At 49.5% G+C, this 14,319-nt stretch overlaps 1 protein-coding gene across 1 annotated transcript; it reads left to right on the top strand.

Annotated features, from left to right (window-relative positions):
• Nucleotides 1-7,769: 7,769 nt before the first annotated feature.
• LOC120747790 (probable serine/threonine-protein kinase fhkB) lies at nt 7,770-10,351 on the top strand. Its single transcript, XM_040053832.1, has 3 exons — nt 7,770-7,773; nt 8,355-9,303; nt 10,085-10,351. The coding sequence occupies exons 1-3, from the start codon at nt 7,770-7,772 to the stop codon at nt 10,242-10,244; spliced, it is 1,113 nt and encodes a 370-aa protein (XP_039909766.1). The 3' UTR covers nt 10,245-10,351.
• The last annotated feature ends 3,968 nt before the right edge of the window (nt 10,352-14,319 follow it).

The raw sequence follows: 14,319 nt of genomic DNA, 5'->3' as shown, positions 1-14,319 counted from the left end.
CAGATGCATCTGTAAAAATGGGTAGAGCCTTTAAAGGCCTCCTCCTCTGAACATTTTTTTAATGACAATTTGAACTGAATTTGTTCTCTGAATAATTTGTGAGCAGGCCGATGAATTGAAATTTGACCTGTGTAGCTATCCAGAGCAAACTGCAAAGCTTCATTTTCATGAATCAGGTGCTCCAACATTGCTTTTGTGATTTGGCCCGAGTTTACCTCAACTGGGATGTGAATACACTCAAAATCACATCCCGCCAACTCCCTGATCTGGGTCCTGGCTTTCCGGATCAATTCTGTTACCAATTCCTGTGGCCTGGTCATTCTTTTGGACCGGTGGGGACAGAGGAAAACCCACTCTATGATTAAGAGGGGATCCTTACAGTCTTTGTCCTTTTTTCATTTTTCCACTCTTTACCCCTGAAAAATCATCCCGTGTAAGTGTGGCAATTTGCCTAAAATGATGAATTTAAATGACAAGTCTGATTTGCCCCTGTTGGCCTGTCTGGTGGCCATACGGTCCTGTACCTCTTCTAGGGCTGCTCTTGCCTCTTGGGTGAGGGTCCTTGGAGAACTGAGCTCCTCTCCCCCTTTTAAAAGATTAAAGAGGGGGTCTAGGTCCTCAGTGGTCAGACCTAGCCAAGGTCTTACCCAATCTAAAGACCCACACAGCTGCTGGACATCTGCTATGGTCCTGATGTTATTTTTGACAACTAATTTTTGTGGCACAATGGTCCGCTTACCAGTCTCCAGACCCAGGTACTTCCAAGGCGGCATCCTTTGAATCTTTTCCTCCTGAAGCTCGAACCCTGCAGCAACCAAAGAATCGATTGTCAGGTCAAGCTCTGGGACAGTAAGTCATCATTGGGGGCACACAGGAGCACATCATCCATGTGGTGCAGGATGATGGCTTCTCCTACAGCTGCACGCACTGGGGACAGCAGGGAAGAGAGGCACCACTGACAAATAGATGGCGAGTTTTTCATCCCTTGGGGAAGAAATTTCCAGTGGTATCTTTTCCTCGGGGCTTCTCGGTTGAGGGTAGGGACCGAGAAGGCGAAACGTGGGGCATCGTCAGGGTGCAGAGGGATCTGGAAAAAACAATCTTTGATATCAATAATTGCCAAATTCCAATGTTGGGGGAGCATCGCTAGGGATGGCATCCCTGGTTGGAGAGAACCCATGTCCTCAATGACATTATTAATTTGACAGAGATCATGGAGGAGCCGCCACTTGCCTTTGTTTGCCTTTTTTATAACAAAGACTGGGGAATTCCACGGAGATGTGGTTTCCACAATGTGGCCTTTAGCTAGCTGTTCATCCACTAGCTCCTGGAGCGCCTCCAATTTTTCTTTACTGAGCGGCCACTGCTCTACCCAGACTGGTGAATCAGTTTTCCAATTGAGTTTCTGGGTAGGGCGCTCTTCAGTGGCCGCAGCCCGAAAAACCAGGGGGGCATCTGGAATGCCAATCGTGACCCCCCACTGGGCCATCCGGTCTCTCCCCCACAAGGGCTCTGAATAATCTAAAACAAATGGACGCAGTGTAGCCAATTGTCTGTTTGGCCCCTTAATTTGCACAACACTTTTTGATTGTTTTGCCCATTTCATCCCCCCTACACCTTCTACGTGCCCAGCCACATTTTGCAGTTCCCAATGTGAGGCCCACATCCTTTCTGGTACAATTGTTATATCCGTGCCTGTGTCCAAAACTCCTTTGAGGTTCATTACTTCCCCACCGTGTCGGACCTCACACCCTGTTATGAGTTTGTCCCTCCCAATAACTCGTGTGGGGCAAACATCAAGGTGTTTGTTCCTTGTGATGTTTTTTTCAGGGAACGGGTCAGGCGCTGGAATTGCCTGAGCTATTATCTGCCCCTTAGGCAGAAACAAAGGTGGACAGACACAGCACAGCCAGAGAACTAGTTGTTTGGGGTTTGATGAGGCAAGACCCAGAAGGATCTTGATCTCTCTCGGTGTGTACTTGGAGTCCCCAAGGATGACATACTTACTGCCAACATGTTGCCAGGAGCCTAGCACCTGTGGATCCAATGAACCTAAATGCCAGTCTGTGTCACTTAGGTGCAAGGACTCTGTCAGCGGCAACCTAAAAGGCTTTTGGAGACATTCTGTGGGTAGACAGGGTCTGCTCACGTCATGATCTGAAAGGGTCATATCTGGTGACTTCTGCTGAAGGGCAGAACTGGTTAAAGCAGGATTATTTAATTTAACATTTGCATTTTCTAGTTTTTTATCCCCCCTCCTCGGACTTGCCCCATTTATGTCAGCACGCTGGGCACTCAGATTTTAGTTTTTTGAAAAATTCCCTTTGGACCCTTGAGACCTCCCGCCCCCATTGTCCCAAAAGTCCAGAAATTGCTTCTTTAAAGGGCATTGAGATGCCCAGTGTCCAGCCTGATCACACAGGAGACACATCGTTCTTCTCTTGGGTGGTGGCTCTGGTGCAGGCACAGGGGGCCTGGCATCTGCTGCGGCAGCTCTTTGCGGTGGTCTGAATGCATCTCTGGAACTGTGATTAAGGTGTGCACTCATGAAAGGGACTTTCTGGGTACAAACATGCAGCATGCAATCTGAGGTTGGAGCCAGGTCCATGGGCAGGCTGAGGATGGCTGCCTTGCACTGTTCGTTTGCATTGGTCAGCGCCATCTCCTCCAGGCTCCTCTTTCTGGGCTCCTTCATTCTTTACCTGTAACTTGATAGCTCTGATTAATTGCTCCACAAATGCTACAAACGGTTCTGATAGAAGCTGCTTTATTTTACCGTAAGGTTGGAAAGGCCCATCGGGCTGGATTGAAAAGAATGCTTTTAAAGCAGCATTTTTAATGCACTCCAAAACAGCTAAAGGAATTTCCTGAGTCTGCCTGAGTGCTGAGACCCATTCACCATCACCACACAGATGTTCTAATCGAAATGGCAAATTATTATTATCAAAAGCCGTTTCAGGATTTTGACAAAGCTCTGGAATTAAATCTCTTAATATTTTTTTCCATGTAGAGTCCCAAAGTCCCTGTGTGGATGAAAGGAGGGCAGAAAAAAGCTGCTGGAGGTCAAAGCAAACAATAGGATTCCCTGCTATATTTGCTTTTAAAAGGTTGTGAAAGTATTCATTTTCGCATCCAAAATTGGCCTGAGCTTTGCATAAATCCTGAATCGCTTGTTGGGGGAAGGGGTCCCAATCACCATGGACAGCACCCCCTCTTTTCGTCCCTCAGTGTGTGACAGGGGTGGCAGAAAAGGCAGGATCACTTCCTGCTTCTGGGTTCCCGGCTCTGCCCCCCGACGCCGCCCTCTGGGGCATGGGAACTGGGACTGTGGGCGGGGAACCCGTGGGAACCAGGGGCAGGGAGGGGCTGGAGGCTTGAGTCACACGGGGCAGAGTTGGAGGGCGGAGGTTTGAGGGTAGGGGGCAGAGTCAGAGGAGAGGGCAGTGCCAGGGGCGGCACTGAAGGGAAGGAGGGGTCTGGGGAGAGGAAGGGTTTGCAAAAGGGATTGCGGGAAAGAGGGACAAACAAAGAGAGAGGCTCCTTGTGACTCGGGAGCACATGGCTATGGCCATTTTGGGAAACACAGGAGTCCCCTCCAGCTTGTGACCTCCCCCCAGAACTGAGACTAGCCTGGGCATCACTAAGATGGAGCTTTTGATCACTAGAACCACCTGCAAAAGTAAACTGAACCCAGGGTTTACAAACTGGGGAAGAAGGGAGTTTTGGGGAAAATTTAGGGGTTTCTCAAGGAATATCCGATTTTGGGGAAGGGATTTTGGGGTCGGGATAGGGAGAAACTGAGGAAACTGGGGAAAATCCACAAAGAACTGGCTTTTTTTTCTTTTCATTTTGTTTTTGCATTGCAAATAAAATCTGCAAGCTCCAAAGAGTAAAATTTGCTTTTTCCTTATCATTAGGGGAGCTTGATTGAGACAGTTTTTTTTTGCAACAGCTTCCCAAAACTCTGGGGAGCTTATTTGCTGAAATGATACATCTGGAAATTGAGAAAACAACCACTGAATTAATTTTTTTATTTGTTTCTTCGAACAATGGGTTTTCCCATCATTTATGGCACTTAAAATTTGATAATAGACTGTTTTTTTGAGACACAGGCAGCCTAGAACCCATTTTTGGCTCAGATTTTAAGTTTCTGTGTCCCCTTTAACTGTGACTGGGAAACCTAACGTTAAAAAACTCTCACTGGAGAGAAAAAAAAGCTGAAGGGGAAACAGTTACCTTTTCCACACCCCCAGGCTGCCGAAAGGAACGTGCTATTAAAGCACCCTGAAGGTTTACTCTGAAAGCAAAAACCTTCCCCGAAAGGAAAAAACCCTTTTCCCTGAGGATCACTGCCTCTGAAAAAGATTTTCCCTTAGACCCCAAAGTGATAATACCAAAAATCCAGCATTCAGATGAATCTTTCCTTTCTTTCCCAATCACTCCTTTTGCCTGAGACTGATGTTTTTGGTGCAAAAAGAGCTTCCAGTCTCAGTTACCAGGGTCAGCTTTCCACAAACATGTGGTCACCTTCTCTGGGAGCATCCTGCCATTTGGGGGGCTTCTTTGCAGCACTACGATGGGTTTTTTGAGTCCAAAGGAGAAAACTACAGCTCTGGCCTGTGGAATCCTGTGTTTTGGAAACTCCACAGTGAACACCAAGCCTGACGGGTCTGTCTCTGCGTGGGTGGGCTACGTTTCGTGACTCACGTGCCTGCTTGAGATTCCTTGGCCAGGTGCTCCCCGAGGGGTTCTTCCAGCTTTCTGGGAGCCCCTTGTGGCTTTGAGCTGCACGTTTAGGTGCCAATTTTTCTCTTTCTTTAGTGAGACCCAGATGACCGCCGATGGCAAAAGGAAAGAGCCTGCTCTTTTTCCGGGGGGGGGCAATTATAGCTTTATTTTCCCGTCCTCGCTGGTGCCAGAGAGAGTCCGGCCCCCCCTGTCCCAGGGCTTTTTCCCCGGGGGGACGGGCCCAGAGGCAGGGACAAGCCACTGCCCACTCAGGGACAAAGTGGGAGTGGAACAGAGTTGGATTACATTCCAGTGTGGGGGATGGGCGCAGCCGAGCAGGGACAAACCTCGGGATACAGTTTCCAAGGGGAACAGGGGAAACATTACAAACCCAATGCAATGCAATATAAACCAAATTAATGCATTACAACACCCCGGAGTTCTTGCAGATTGTGCTGTTCCACCCATCAGCAGCCTTTTCCCTGGCCTCTCAGTGTATCTGGGGTACTGTTTAAGAATGCTTCCTCTAGTACAAAACAAGGATTCTCTTCTATCTATAAAATTGTCTCTATCTCAAAAGAAATAGAGACCTCCTTTTACCCCAGGAGCCAAGGGCCTCAAATCACTTTCTCTCTAAAATCATCTTCATCTTAAAGACTGAGACTTTTACCCCAGGAGTGAGGGGCTTCAATATTCTCACTTAAATCTCAATCATATCAATCCCCAACTTTGACTAGAACCAGCATTCCCCCAAACAACATTAAGATGTTACAAGAAACAGTCCATTTCTCCATAGTTTACTCCAGAGAAGTCCAGTTAAAAATATCCACATCCTCAATCCTTCTTTCTAATAATCTTTATCAGTTCTTTCACTCTTGCTCTCCTGACTTCATGCTGTGTCTTTTCTACGTCCACTCTGTCTCTTTCTTCTCTCTCTCAGATAAGGGTTAGGCCTTGGTAGGTTCATGTTGCCAGGAAAGGGTTAACGCTGCCCAGGCCTGCAGTGGCTGTGTGACCTCTGCCGGCAGCAGTCTCTCCCCCAGTGCATCTCGGATCGGCTGAGATTCTCCCTCCATTCTTTTCCTCTCCACCTGGGAATCAGCAGAGGAGGAGAGGAGGAGAGAGCTCTGCCCACCCCTCGGTGACAATCAGGGCGGCCTCGGCCCAACCGGGCCCATAGCTGTTATCAGGGGCCCGGTGGAGATCCCTCCCTGCTCCAGGGAAGTTTTAAAAAGTAGTTGATGTTAAACTGCAACCTCTCCTCCCCTGCCAGGAGCCGATGGAGTCTGGCCCGGCCTCGGGCTGGCTCCCCCCTGCCAAAGAGAGGGTGGGGAACAGCAGGTCCTACTCGATGTTACCTGTTCAGCTGGCCAGGAGGAAAAGGGCTGACTTGAACAAAATCAGGATTTAGATGGGTACTTCCCAAAGTCGCATTCAACATTCTCAGTGGTCAAAGCAGATGCCAATATCCCAACTTATCAGAAACTAAGTCCCTGTCCTTCCAAGGTCCTGACAGGGTAACACTCCACATTCCTCCCTAACTAAAAACTAAACTATGCCAACCCATGACAGTAGGATATCTCATCATGGAGCAGCCCAGGCGCTGTATGACGGTATGGAGGAGTCCGGAGAAGAATCATCTCCAGAGACTCTTGCTTTTATTGTCAATATTGCCAAACACACTCATCTTGGGTGAAGGTTCTTTCCGAGTTTCTGGACCATTTTAAGGCCTCTAAACTGTCCTCTTTTCTATCAGGACATCTGCAGTTGGAGACTTTCCTAATGAGATCTTTCACATCCCAAAATGCCCATCCCCAGCTCCCAGCAGTGTGGCTGTTGCTCCACACCTGACATCTGGAGAGCACTTTCTCTTAAGACAAGAAGAAAAAGATACTTTGTAGAACTCTTCAGTCTTGGGGTTCTCCATCCACAGAGCTCCGGCAGGGGAACTTAACCCTTATTTTGAGACCTGCTGGATTTATAGGGGACCAGGAAAAAAGTCAGTCCCTCTACAAGGTTGAAGTACAGGGACTGGAACACAGCTCTAGTCTTCATGGGTATGTATATTAACAGCTGTGATAGTGACTGCTTTGATCAGTGGGTAGAAAACTACAGTAGCAGAACAGTCCCAATTTTGTCATCTCTCCAGGGAAGTAAAAGTGAATGGTCTTTTCTAGTCCCTCTAGGAGGCTGATCTTGGAGGCCATAAGATTCCCTTCTCAGCCTGACTTTCTGGGCTCTGCTCAGTGATTCTTCTCTCCTCTGTTTGCAGGTGGTCGAGAGGGTCCCAGAACCGGCTCACACCGTGGTGGAGGAGAGCAGCCAGGAGGTCGAGGTGTACCTCAGTGCTGTTGTTTCCTACCCCGAGTTCAAACTGAGCACAATCCTGGTTCAGCTCAAGGATACCTTGCCCTTCCAGACAAGTACAGCCACGTGAGTGCTGGAGGCCAGGCAGGGCCCTGCGAGCGGGAGCTGCCTTTTCCCGGGGCTGACCCAGTGCCTGCTTCCCAGAACGCTACCCCAGCCAAAACCAGCACAGGCCCACTGACGTGCACGCAAAGCCAGGCAGGAGATGGTGCTCAGGAGAGGTTCATGCTGCCATACCCTTCTGTTGGGGGCAGCCATGGGTTTGCTTTCACTGCATGTCACCTGTCCTCATCTGCTCAAGAATACGTCTGCAGTCAAACCAAGACCTAAAGTCCAGAGTAAGCCCCTTAGCTTCAGTGTCCTGGGCACCATATTGGCCCTTTCCTCTTAAAACTTCCAGACTTGGAAATACTTTTTTGGGCCACCCAGGACAGCAGTCTGAGCATGGCAGGGTTGCCTGGGGAAGAAGATGCTCCTCAGGAGGAAGTGGTACCACGAGTCCACCAGACAATGTTACTGTACTATTTGCTTTATATTTATTGGACTTTTTTTTTTATTCCTCCTTCTTGCTTTTCAGTTTCAGGATGCACAACACAGGGAAGGTGGCCCTGGAATACTCCTGGGAGGAAGCTGCAGATAGTAAAGCTGTGGAGAAGCCATACTCAACTGCTCTGATGCGTAAGGGCATTTCACTTGGTAGCTGAGGGCCTGGGGAGAAGACCCTGCCACCTCACGCCAAAACATGAATCAAAAACCCTTCTTCATCCTTGTCCACACGTCCACTTTCATCAGCATCTTCCCAGCTGCAGAGTTTTCTCCATGGCCCCCTCTGCCTTTCAGCCCCTTCTGTTCCTGCTCTGCCGCTTTTGCTCTGCAAAGGAGCTGAGCCAGGCTCTGGGGAGAGCCACGTGCTGGCTCAGGACTGGGAAGGGGGACATCAGATCATCTCTTGGAGAAGTCTGAGACTGGGAAAAACAATGGTGTAATGAGTGAGCTGCCCTGCAGCCACTGTCTGTGTGCAGTTCCCCACTCCAGGGCAAATGCAAAGTCACTGTCTAAAACCAACTCTCCTGCTTTGGCACAGGGGTGTGTGCTGCAGACACAGACCCTGCTCCCAGACGCTCTATTTCCTGCTGAAAGTACTTGGCCAGAGATGCTCCAAGTGCATCCCAGTTCTCTTCCAACTACCTGCAGCAGGAGGCAGAGCTGCTGGGAACATAGGATTTTGTCTTTGAAAGGTGTCCTCTTCCTCTCTGCAGGTCGGTTCTTCTCTTCTCCTATTGTAAGGCATCGCAAAAGGCTGTTGCACCGTTTCTGGTGGGAATACGAGCATCCTTTTAATATATATCCTCCTGATCTGCATCGGCTGCGGCGGCTGTGGCGGCGGCTGTGGCTTGCCAGGAAGCAGCAGCTTGCTAAGCAGAAGGAGCAGGATTCTGAGCAGAAGGATTCTGAGCAGAAGGGTTCTGAGCAGGAGGATTCTGAGCAGGAGGATTTGGAACAGGAGCAGCAGGATTCAGAACAGCAGCAGCAGGATTTAGAACAGCAGCAGCAGGGTTCCGAACAGCAGCAGCTTTGTGAGGAGGAACGGTCTAATGAGGATGAATCGTCTTATGAAGAGGAGCAGTTTTACGAGCAGGAGCCGCCTGATGAGGAGGAGCAGCCTAATGAGGAGGAGCAGCCTAATGAGGAGGAGCAGCCTAATGAGGAGGAGCCGCTTCCTGAAGAGGAGGAGCTTTCTGATGAGGAGAAGCTTTTTGAGGAGATTTTTGAGGAGATTTTTGAAGAGATTTTTGAGGAGATTTTTGAGGAGATTTTTGAGGAGAAGCTTTCTGAGGTGGAGGATTTTTCTGATTTGGAGTTTTCTGAGGAGGAGCTTTCTGACGAGGAGCTTTCTGAGGCCATGCAGCTGGTTTCCAAGCAGAAGTGTTCAAAGAAGCAGCGCCACTCCAAGAAATGGCACCTCTCTCAGCAGCAGCAGCAGCCCAAGCAGCAGGACCACTCCAAGAAGCCACGCCACTCAAAGCAAAAGCACCTTCCTCTGCAGAATGTCAGTTCCTCCCTGGAAATCTTGCCAGATGTCCATGAACTGCCAGTGTTATCCATCAACCCCTCCCACGGCATCATCGCTCCTGGCCGGAAGCAGACCTTTCACTTGCTGTTCTCCCCGAAGAGTGTGGGGATGTTTAAGACCACCCTGCTGTGCAGGTGGGAAACGTCAATGCACTTGCCAACTCATGCTACTGATGGGTATCACTGAATCAGAGGCTGGGGCAGGTTGGAAGGGATCACAGTAGATTCCATTTCCCTGCTCAAGTGGGGTCATCTCAGAGCACATGGCACAGGGTTGTGTCCAGAGGGCTCTGGAATAATTCCAGTGAAGGACACTCCACACCTTCTCTAGGCAACCTGTCACCTGCACAGGAAAGTTTTTCCTCACTTTCAGGTGGAGCTTCCTGTTCAGGTTCTGCCCATTGCCTCTTGTCCTGTTGCTGGGCATCACTAAGCACAGCCTGGTTCATCCCCTAACAGCCTCCCTTCAGTCCCTGTGACTGGGATGGGGAGGGGGGCCTGGAGACAGTCAGCCCCAGAGAGGCAGCAGAAACACCCACGGGAGCACAGAGAGATCATCATCTGGCCTTGGTAGGGAGACACTGGGAAAAGACACTGTATGAAACATGAAGCTCCTGGAGGGCTGCAAAATCTGCAACGAGAGCTCCAGGAACCACCCTGGACTGAGCTCTGCTTCCTTTTGGGACAAGCAAGGCCTGCTTCTCTACAGGGAACTCTGTGTGCTGTAGCTGGTCCCCAGGCACTTAACTGGTCATGTTCCTGCCCTTGCGCTGCTGCAGCCCCTGTGCAGCGAGTGCAGTTGTTTAATTTGCTGTTTGCTGCTTGCACAGAGAGAGCACTGTGTGCTCTGCAAGGAGACAGAAAAGCGGCTGGCTGGAAATGCTCATCTGGCTAATACCAGTCCCTTTCTTCCTAGGATTCCTAACCTGGAGCCAACTCACAAGAAGGTGCAGGTGGTTGTGAGAGGCAGAGCCCAGGAGAAGAGTCTTGATAAACCGAAATGCTCTGAGTTACAGCAGACTGAGGAAGGCCAGAGACCCAAGAAGCGGGTGCACTGGGAACCAAGACCTGAGTGACAGCATTTGCGTCAGCTGTAGCATCCAATGGGAGCCACCAACACTGTATCTTCTGCTGCTGCTGGTCTCCCACCCTTCACCAGAGACCACTGCAGCTACACTTCCAAGCTCCAGTGAACATCTTTAGCTTATCTTTTCATTACCTAAGTCAATAAAGTAATTCATTGTTAATTAATTGTTAATTAATTGTTATTCAACGATTTGCAATACACTGTTAATTGTCAGCTTGTCTTGGTTGGAAAGACAGGTGTCTGTGGGACCTCTCTGGAATGGAGAATGTGACCCCCTTCCCTCCAAATTATTATAACTTTGAAATTAAGGGGCTTTCAGGCAAAGAGATGGGAAAAGGAGTAACAGTTCTTTACTAGTATGTAGAACAAGGCAAACAAGCAACAACACTGGCAGCAACAACAAAGAGAACCAGACACCCAACCACAGCCTTCTCTCGGCTGCAGGCGCTTTCCCTTTGGTGTCTTGCGGTCACAGCTGGGCAGGGAAGGGAGGCGAATAATGAATAAAGCAACTGCTAGAGAAATTTTAATTAAACTATACCAAGGAATACACTGGAGAACTCAAGCACTGTGTGATCTGTTCTTAAGAACTTACTGCTGTGAGGCAGTTTATATAATAGCCAAATAGTGACTGAACAATGCTTGATTTGTTCAAAGATAAATAAGAAAGTGATGAGAAAACAGCTTAGTGAGGGAAGAGCCCTAGCCCTTTCAAAATATGCAAATAGATTACACTGAGTTCCCCAAAATACAGAGATGGAAATATCTTCTTGAAATAGCTGATCACCTCACCCACTGGGGAGAAGCCTTTCCTACCTCAACTGCAACTACCTCCAAAGTGGCTGAGATGCTATTAGAACAAATCATTTCCAGATATGGGATAACTGAAAGAATGAACTCAAATAAGGGAACACACTTTACTTCAAAAATTTTTCATTCTGTATGTGTTGCATTAGACATGAATTGGAAATTTTATACCCCATGTCACCCTCAAAGCTCTGGACATGTGGAGAGATTCAATGCTATCCTTAAGAATAATATTACCAAATTAATGACTGAAAGCAAAGTAGCGTTATTATGGATCAGAACTGCTCCAAGAAGGGACTCCATGTTTCTCCCTGTGAAATGTTATTTGGGTTACTTTATCTGGGAAGGGAGAAGGGGTTGGCTGAAACTAATGACTTATATCTCAGAAATTATTTGCAAGCAATTACACTTTCTCTCACTGATCTTAGAAGAAAAGGGTTCTTGCCCCCAGCATCACCTCTAGACTTTCATATACACCAGGTAAAACCAGGAGATTTGGTTCTTTACCTTTACACCAGCATGGGAAGGTCCCTTTCAGGTACTTTTAACAACTGAAAGTTATCAGGACTGCAGCGCAGGGGTGGTCTCAAGCCTCTTGAGTCAAAGGACCAGTAGAAGCTCCTCTCCAAAGGTGGACAGTGGTACAAGGAAGTGACCCTCTAAAGTTAATCTTCAAAAGAGGATTTAATAGTAAACAGTCAAGGGCGAGCCTGGACTGACCCCTGCATTTGCCACCAGAGAGAATTTTGCTACAATCCCTGGGGTGTTGAGCAGTGGGAATATAAGTCATACCAGACCTTGACAGAAGAGGAATAGGAAATGATGTTCTAAGACTCTGGAAATTGCTGGATGGAGTGTCATGGCTTCTATGCTTCACCTCCATATCCCTACAGAGTGCTATCCTAGAGCACAGAACGTAGGAAGCAGGTATGGATACTGAGGAAGGTCATCTTTGTGGCTACAGTCATGATCTGAGGTTTGCTTCATCCGAGCAAGCACGGATGGAACTGCTGATGGGAGGAACTGCACACAAGTATATCTACAACCTACTTTTCTTGAGTTGGAGGAACTATGGACAGCAATGTGAACTGACAACTCAGGAACTTTAAAATAGACTGAATTTAACACTGACCTAACAAAAGACTGATTAATCTTATTTATAACTACTTTGTAAAAGGAGTCAGTTTATGCTGACCAGACAGGACAACTAAATCAAGGGCTTCAGCAAAAAAAAGGATAATAAAAGCAAAGGGTGGATTGTGAGAGATGAGCTGATATTTTGCTGAAGACAAAAGGTAATTACATTAAAGAATGAAAGTTGTTGGTTCTATGTGTTATTGCTTGGATTGTTTGGATTTGTTCTGGTTGGTTTGTTAAGTGTTACTGTGAGCTGGGAGAGGAGCGGGGTTGAAGAAGTGATGAAAAAAGAAGTAGGATGAGAGGGGAGAGGACTGTAAATTGGCAGATGACACCAAGCTGGGAGCGTGTGTCAATCTGTGGGAGAGTAGGAGGGCTCTGCAGAGGGACCTGGACAGTCTGGATGGATGGGCAGAGTCCAATAAGATGAAGTTTAACAAGTCAAGTGCCAGGTCCTGCACTTTGGCCACAACAAACCCCTGCAGTGCTACAGACTGGGAACGGTGGGGCTGGACATTGCCCAGGCAGAAAGGGACCTGGGGGCACTGGTGACAGCTGACTGAACATGAGCCAGCAGTGTGTCTTAGTGGCCAAGAGGGCCAATGGCACCTGGCCTGGATCAGGAATGGTGTGGCCAGCAGGAGCAGGGAGGTCATTCTCCCCCTGTACTCAGCACGGGTGAGGCTGCACCTCAAGTGCTGTGTCGAGTTCTGGCCCCTCAGTTTAGGAAGGACGTTGAGACTCTTGAACACTTCCAGAGGAGGGTAAATGAGGCGGGTGAGGGGCTTGGAATGCAAGTCCTGTAAGGAGCGACTGAGGGAGCTGGGGTTGTTTAGCCTGGAGGAAAGGAGACTCAGGGGTGACCTTATCACTCCCTACAGCTCCCTGAAAGGTGGCTGTGGTCAGGTGGGGGTTGGTCTCTTCTTTCAGACAACTGACAGAACAAGAGGACACAGTCTTAAGCTGTGCCAGGAGAAGTTTAGGTTAGATGTTAGAAAAAAACTCCACAACTGAAAGACTGACTGCACACTGGGATCGTCTGCCCAGGGAGGTGGTGGAGTCACCAACCCTGGACACATTTAAAAATAGACTGGACATGGCACTCAGTGCCACGGTTTAGTTGAAGAGGTGGTGTTAGGTCATAGGTTGGACTAGATGATCTTACAGGTCTTTTCCCACCTAATTCATTCTGTGATTCTGCAAAAAGCTGGCAGTCGGGAAAGAATACAAGTTCCTGAGTACCCACCCAATGGGAAAAGGGACAGGGACCACCCCAGCCAGGAAAGCATATAAAAAGAAGTCATCTTCTCAGAGTGCATTCGTTTCTCGGGGAAGGGAGGCACACACCTGGCTCAGCTGAATTGTTACTATTATGGAGTTTTCTTTCGCTTCGACGATTTGTGCCCGTTGAATTGTATCTAAAAATTAGTGCATTCCTAACACCATGGAGGTGGAATAAGTTGATCTTTACGGCAGGCCCCTTCCATGTTCTATGATTCTGTGCCTGGGCACGAATGCAGCACTTTCACGGTCCTTCTCCCACTGGGATCAGCTCTGGTCCCGGAGTTCAGCCGCGACGGGACGGAATCGATGGAGCCGAGCAGCGCCGGCGCCGCACGTCCGGGGCAATGCAGCCCCGCGTGGGCCAGCGAGCGAGCGGCCCCACGGCTCCCGGCGCAGCGACACGCCCGGGAACGTGAAAGGGAAAGGGAACGATCGAGCGCTGATTGCCGGGGCGGGTCCGGGCGGGGACGGCCAGTGATGGTGCCGGAGATGGCGGCGGAGCGGGAAGAGGAGCCGGGCCCCGGGTCCTGTGCCTGCCCGGGAGGCGCGGCGGGCGAGCGGGGCACGGCCGGAGGGTGCCGGGGCACGGCCGGAGGGTGCCGGGGCTCCGCTCCGCCCGCCCTTGGGCAGGGGCTCATGGAGGAGGCCCGGCGCTGCCTGAGGCGGTTCGATGTTGGGGACAAGCTCTCCCGCTTGCCGCTGCCCAGAGCCGCCGTGCTGCTGCCGCTCATGGTGCGGGGGGCACGGCTGCACCTGCTGCTCACCGTCCGGTCCATGCAGGTACCGGGGGGCTCCGAGGGGCGCGATCCTTCCCGGGAGACCATTGGTGTGCGCCC

The sequence above is a fragment of the Hirundo rustica genome, unplaced genomic scaffold, assembly GCF_015227805.2.
Source record: "Hirundo rustica isolate bHirRus1 unplaced genomic scaffold, bHirRus1.pri.v3 scaffold_203_arrow_ctg1, whole genome shotgun sequence".
NCBI lineage: Eukaryota > Metazoa > Chordata > Aves > Passeriformes > Hirundinidae > Hirundo > Hirundo rustica.
The sequence above is the reverse complement of the archived record's forward strand: the minus strand, read 5'-3'. Positions and strand labels throughout refer to the sequence as shown.

What these genes read in the sequence shown, in the direction of transcription:
- LOC120747790 (XM_040053832.1), top strand. An exon ending in AAGACCACCCTGCTGTGCAG is followed by an intron (nt 9,304 to 10,084) that starts GTGGGAAACGTC and finishes CTTTCTTCCTAG; the next exon opens with GATTCCTAACCTGGAGCCAA.